The sequence below is a fragment of the Anneissia japonica genome, unplaced genomic scaffold (genome assembly GCF_011630105.1).
Source record: "Anneissia japonica isolate Jap-2015-1 unplaced genomic scaffold, ASM1163010v1 scaffold4469_len402912_cov134, whole genome shotgun sequence".
NCBI classification, from domain to species: Eukaryota; Metazoa; Echinodermata; class Crinoidea; order Comatulida; family Comatulidae; genus Anneissia; species Anneissia japonica.
In genome coordinates, this window is record NW_022754049.1 from 116,511 (window position 1) to 123,651 (window position 7,141).

General features: G+C 34.5%; 1 protein-coding gene across 1 annotated transcript in view; it reads left to right on the forward strand.

Annotated features, from left to right (window-relative positions):
- LOC117123024 overlaps nucleotides 1-7,141 on the forward strand; it is an 18,177-nt gene that overhangs the window by 9,203 nt on the left and 1,833 nt on the right. The window contains exons 3-10 of the mRNA XM_033268819.1: nucleotides 107-295; nucleotides 583-864; nucleotides 1,686-2,021; nucleotides 2,737-3,069; nucleotides 3,763-4,239; nucleotides 4,670-4,870; nucleotides 5,953-5,985; nucleotides 6,923-7,004. Coding sequence (XP_033124710.1) covers nucleotides 107-295; nucleotides 583-864; nucleotides 1,686-2,021; nucleotides 2,737-3,069; nucleotides 3,763-4,239; nucleotides 4,670-4,870; nucleotides 5,953-5,985; nucleotides 6,923-7,004 — 1,933 coding nt within the window. The remainder of the gene's footprint in view (nucleotides 1-106; nucleotides 296-582; nucleotides 865-1,685; nucleotides 2,022-2,736; nucleotides 3,070-3,762; nucleotides 4,240-4,669; nucleotides 4,871-5,952; nucleotides 5,986-6,922; nucleotides 7,005-7,141) is intronic.

The following is a 7,141-nucleotide window of genomic DNA, read 5'->3' on the forward strand; positions in this document are numbered from 1 at the left end:
GGGGACCCATCCCCCACCCCGTCGGGCAAATCCTGGCGCCACCCCTTCACGAAAGTTTCTGAAATTTGGCTTTCACAACATAGGGCCCCTGCTTTTTTGTTTGTAGGATTCCCGGAAGGAGCAATGTTTTCAAGTGTGTCCCCTCGCAGTGATTTCGGTATTGGAACTGGGGATATGTTGTGGAGTGACTACAATTGTACAGGGACCGAACCTAACCTTCTCTCCTGTGACTCAGGAGCAAATCTTAATTCTGACGATTGCAGTATAAATCAGGATGTAGCAATAATTTGTAATGGTACGTTTAACACTTTTAAAATGTCTATACAACGTTAATGATTATTACTTTTATTATTATTATTATTATTTTTATTATTATTATTATTATTATTATTATTATTATTATTGTTATTATTATTATTATTATTATTATTATTATTATTATTATTATTATTATTATTATTATTATTGCTATTATTTTATTAATACCGTGCTTTTAGTATTATCAAATTAACTTTTAAAATAATCGTCATCATTCTCATGCACCTCTGCAAACCATTTGCTTTTATATTCTAAATTAAATAGTGCCTGCTTATCTTGGTTGTTATGAGATCGCTGAAGGCACGTACCCACCAAATTTGAAAAGAGTAAGCTCAGCGTCAGAAAGTATCGAGGCGTGTTTAGGTGTGTGTAGGCTACACTCGATGTATGCGGCGCTTGGTGTCCAGGGTGACAATAACAGATGCTTTTGTTTCTCTGGCGATTATACAACATTAACCACCCTATCTAATGACCGATGTAATACAGAATGCACCGACGACAGTAGAGCAGCATGTGGTGGTGTAAATGCTTATAGTATTTATCCAGGTAAGTATTTCAGCCTAGCTGTCCATAATTATGCATAACGATAATGGTCACATACCTCTAATTTAGTTTTTCTTATCGTGTCCACACACCTGATAGAGCTTTATTTCAAAAGAACTAGACACCTTGTGTAGCACAATCTCATGTTTGGTGGTGGTAGGATTAGTATTAACCAGGGCCGCGACAAGAATATTTTGTATCATGAGGAACACGTCTATTGTTGATGATTAAAGGTAATATTAAAAGTTTTAAGATAAACGTATGTCCCCCCATTGAGATTTGAACCCAATACCTGCCTATTACCGTTTGGGTACCGTACTCTACCAATTAAGTTATGAGACTAAGTGATGCACAGTCATGGATTTTTCCATTCGGAACGCAGTGGTTAATAGTAAATCATAAGATAGTAAATGTAAAGCGACCAGCCAGTAAATGTTTAGAACTAACCTAATCTAACCATAATCATAGATATTGTTTACACTAAGATTAATGGTACATTAAATGCAGTGGAGGATTCAATGGGGCCAAACGACCCGCAACCCTCTAAATTTTTCAAAATTAAAGAAATGGTGATTAAAAAGAAAATTATAATAAAATTTGAAGTCCGAAAGTGCCCTTTCCGCCCATTTCTGTCATAATCATAAATTTTATGACATCACTTCAAACCAGGGTTGAGCTGAGGTTTTATAGACACTCCACTCGCGAAAGTCCCCCCTAGGCCCCCTCTATTTCAAATATCTGGATCTGCCACTAAATTCATTCCACTATATAAACCGTCTGGTATTGATAATAATTATTGGGATGATGTTTTGAATTATTTGCAGTGACATTGGGTGCGATGGGCGCTGTTGTCACCGACGCTGGCAACGGATCTATCTATTCGCCTAATTTTTTCGGCGACTATCAGCCAGGTCTTGATACCACGTGGACACTATCTTTTACTGAAAACAACATAGTGACGGTTGAGTTTATTATGTTTTTGCTGGATGGCGGAGATACGTTGACGGTTTCCGATGGCATTTCTACGAATACGTACGGTAATAACCAGGCTTCACCTTTCACGTGGACGTCTGGCTCAACAAGGACGGTAACTCTGCAGTTTATATCTGCTAGTGATTCCGATGGTGGCTATGGATTTCTTCTTACATACTTAAGTACCAGTACGTCATTTTTTTTTAAATGAAAGATTTTGAAATTATTATTCGTAATAACAGTAATGAAAAGTGACTAGAAAGCTTACTGATAGTAATACAGTACAGTTGGCATTCAAGCAGTCCTTTTTAATATTAACTTTAATGACGATAGTGGTGGTGATGATGATGATGATGATGATGATGATAATGATGATTATGATGATGATTATGATTATGATAATGAATTTTATTCGGTGTAAACACCACGGATAGTTCACAAAACTCCGAAGAAGAGTTCTTTACAGTGGAGTCCTTGATCTGGTTGTGATTGAGCACCGGGTTAGATAATTCCCTACTCTTTAATTGTTCGAGGAGAGCACTGCGTTCTTTAACATGCTCATGGGTCATATTGCACATCAGACCAAAGGTAAAATGTCTATATCTGAAAGACGGTGTGCTATTGAAACTTGCATTTCAGCACTCCAGCCGGAACACTAGGAGAGCAGCGATGGTGGAATTTAACTGGGGACCAATAGATCGCTACGCTTCTAGCGCACACAAATTGGCTACCACCAGTTTAGCCGACTAGGCCTATCAGTATATTAAACCAATAGGTTTAACGTTAATATCATTAGTAGTATGAACGACTTCGGATTATGTGGTGCTTGTTCGTTCATATAAAAAATAACTAATAGACATAGAAAAATAACCTTAGGCCTACCATTTTTTTTTTTAAAAAAAGCTTCTGGAATCCCGATTGTAACCACTAAAGTTGCGACTACTAAACCAGCAACTACTGTTGTGACAACAAGGGTGACAACAAATAACATTGTCACAACGAAGAAAGATGAAACCACAATATCAGATAGTACCACATCAAAGACAACAGAAGCAGACGAAAAAACCACTAGTGACACAACAATTGCGGACGGAACCGAACGCACTGAAGTAACGAAACCTGTGACGACAAAAGTTACAACGAAAATCGAAACCGACGTAACAACTGTAACAGCGTCCGCAACGACAACCATCACGACTGATGTACCTGATAACCCAACGACACTAATGGAGACAGGTAAAATCACTAAGCAGTAGGCCTACCTTAATTAAGGAGGGGAGTGGAGGAGACAAACATTTTAATTTGAATAATATTTCATATTACTACATGTTTATGTCTATACAAATTCAGTTTAGTGTAAATAGGCCTATACAACTTGAAATAGAACTTTTATTATTTGAAGTATTGATTAATTGATGGATTAATTGACTACTTGATTAGAAATATTCAGTACAAGACTTAGAAAATTCAAGAAAAACAATAAGACTTATTTTAAAAAGCCTAAATTTAAATACGCAATACAAATCCCTTCCGAAAATAGAAATAAACAACAGAACCAGAACCTTCGTCAAGATGGCAAAAAATGAAAAAAAAAAAAGCAATTGATTTCTCGTCTGCAACCAGTTGTTAAAAAATCTTAAATTTTTGTTTAAGTGTATTCTTATAGGTACATGTTTTTATTGGTTTGTAAAATACATTTTAATTTGTATTGCTTTATCTTTCCAGTAAGTGTTGTATAGCATTTTACATTGTTGCTTACTTTTGTGTCGCGATATCTAAAATAATATATACAATGCATTCCTCCAAACACAACGAAGTGATTAGTCCTATTGTTATGAAGCTTTATTTGTACTGTACAATAAATGTTTTATTTTATGTTATATGTAACTTGGTCTATTAACTATTTTCGGGAATTAATGTTTTAATTAGATCCTGCATGTCCTGTATTTTATGGATCAAGTGATTTATCAAACGAAGGCAATACTGCCTCCTCTGATCAGCTTATTTTAGCTTATGGCGCCCCTTTTAAATGTGACACTGTTGTAACCGATGTTTCTCTGCATGCGCTTTCGGAGGCTACATATACATTGTTCGTTCTACGACAATCCGAAGATGACTTCCAGGTTGTCAGCAAAGCTGTCGTTACCTCCACTTCCACGAATTCCGTAGTAGATGAAGAGCTCACGTCCTCGTCGACTGTGGTAGCGAAAGCCGGAGATTTTGTCGCCATAGCCTACAAAGCTGGCACGTTTTCATTCAGCGAGAATCATGGCGGAACTATGAATTTTACTGTTTTTGATACTAGTTATTCAAATTTTGACACTATTGCCGCTACAGATGTTTTGGATTTACCTGATAGTTCAATGGATGTTAAGAGACAATATCCCTTCCAACTTACAATGCGACGTTAGTAACATTCATTTCTCAATTTTGCAGTTTATTTATATTATTTTATAATTGTCTTTTGCTTTACATTTTTTTAAGTATGTGTTCTAATGTTGATACTACGTCTGTTTTATTTGTCAATAGTTTTATACGACTGATCAAACATTTGCTTTATATTCAACAGCAACTTTAATATCAGGATTTTTCGCATAATGATCTTCGTTATACCTTAACAAACATTTTTATATAAAATTTGTTTAAACATTTTAATGTTTTTATAGCAATACCTGAAACCAAAGCTTATCCTATAGTTGTATGCTTTTACATGTTTTATTACACAATGTATGTATTATTGTTTGGGCTTTTATATTTTTGGCAAGCAGTGTTGTAATAACATTGCATACTCGTGTTAAATAATGAGTAAATGTTAATCCTACTTTTGTTTCTGTAGCCGCAAAGGTTTGTGACTTAACGAGTGATGTTAGTGGAGGCAGTTACGATGTGTCGTCCTTATTAGAGGGCCAAATGACTACGCTTATATGCTATGATAGCTTCGAGGCAAAACGTTATGACGATTCTGACGAATATGATTATAATTATATTAACGTCACTTGCACGTCGAATGGTTTGAGACACAGTGGTATATGTAGAGGTATATAGCTAGTATTATTATTGTCACCAGTAAACACAAAATGTTCTTATAACTTTCGAGAATGTTGTGGTTAGGTATTTCAGAAAACAACGTTCACAAAACGTTGCAGGAAAAATGTGAAATTACAATCTAAGTTCGTATTTATAGTTCTACAAAACATTGTTTTCAACTCCCAACTGTAATGTTATTATACCATTCTTTTAACTATATTGTTAGCTGGGTCGTTAACTACCAGAAAAGGAGATCAAGAAGATTCAAAAGAGCTTAAAATGTGGCTGCCAGGCTTTTGTGACTACCTCTCGTCGAATCGACACATCAAGCTTTATAGGCTTATCGGCGTAGAGTTACTTTTAAAGTTCCTGAAGAGTACACGACTCTTACATGGCTTGCCGGTGTCGGTTGTGAGCATCCTCAGCCTATGACGTCACCCGGCTCTATTCACTTGTTACACTTCGTCCAATTCCCAAAGTTTGTGACAGAATTATATTAGTCTTCTGTTCCTCATTTTTGGAATTACCATACACATAGCATTCGTTCTGCCCCTTTCCAACTGTTTTAAATTCAGAAATAAAAGTACTGACTCATTTCAAGCAGCTCTATTTTTGTTGCTTCTCCGGGGTGGGTGGGGGTAAAATTTCTGGGTGTGGCTTAGTCCAGCCTAGCACGGTAATTCTGTGAAATTATGTTCTTATACTGAATATAGTTCTTTAGCTGTTAACATTTATATATTGTATGTTTCTGTTTCTTACTATCTGCAGTGCCTTTGTAGCATCTATTGTTGTGTAAGCTAAAGTAATTAATAATAATAATAATTACTATTTTTTATTAATAAACATTGTTGTTGTTAATTTTATAGTTATTGTTATTATGCGTTTTCTATTGTTGCTTTTGTTTATATTGTTATTGTTTTGTTAATATTAGTCTAGCTCATCATCAACAGCATCGTCTGCATTATCATTATCATGATCATCGACATTGGTATCATTATTTACTATAAATTATATTTTTTAAGTGTAAGTAAATATTACTTTCTAAAAAATGAAGAAAGTTTTTTTAATTAATTTTCTTATCTTTAATCACAGAAAAGACTTCCAACACAACTTATATTGTTATATGTAAGTATAAACCGCAATCTGAATGATATACTTTGCTGTAAAATAATAGGCCTAGCCCTAATCATTCTGAAAAATTACTATTTCCATTATTATAAATTAAAGCACACACACACACACAAACACACACACAAATGTACAGTACTATACCTTCAGTTTCATTTATTCTAACGTATATTTTGACATGAAAACTCATTCTCACTACTCTTGGATAAGAGTTAAAAACCAGAACAATTCTTTAATATTACGAAAACGATAATGAATACTTCATTATCATTATCGCCATTCGTGCCTGAAACATTCTTGACAATAATCTGTACAAGTTTAATATGATCCATTATTCATGCAAAAGGCATGGATAGCATGTGGCAGATGTGCTACTGTGTGAGAAAGGTTCTCTAAACTTTTCGCGACGTAACCGTATTCGTTATCGTTTTCGTAAACTTGCGAAAACTCCCAAATATGGTACGCCGTTATAATGTATGAAAATCAATAATTCTGGCAAAACCAGCAGTTTTGAGACCAGTTAATTAATTAACACAGCATTTCGTGTACACAATACTCTTTTTTATATGAAGAAGACTAGTGTAAGCTTACTCTGTAGGCCTTTACGTAAGCTTGCTTTTAAATTACTGATTAGTTAAAACGCATTTTTCAAGCTTAAAAAACTCTTCATAAACGAGTAGGATATACACGATTTTTCTTTGGTTGTGCCAATTTTTGCATATGTTCTTCTGGTTTTGCTGTCTAAAAAATGAAATTAATATTGTATAATTGGAACTGGTACGTGTTGTACACTTTGATAAACGCAATTACTAATTCGTAATAATTTATAAACGTTTTATTGTCATATATCGATGTTATAAGTTGAAAGTTTAGGAATTGAAGAGAAAAATAACAATGCTAATGCATTTTTTTCAACAAAATTTCCTCCTTATAGTTACGACGATTGTGGGCTGTTTGGGGTTCTGTTTAGTCTTTGTCTACTGTGCAATTTTATGTTCAAAGCAGGATAAGACAAGGTGATAGTTTATTGATTTTATTTCTTTTCATTTAAAAAGCAAACTTTTCATTGATTGGATTGCTAGCGTTTGATGATATTAGATAATAGGTGACCACGCCATTTTAAGTGGGTTGAGAATGAACATGTATATATATA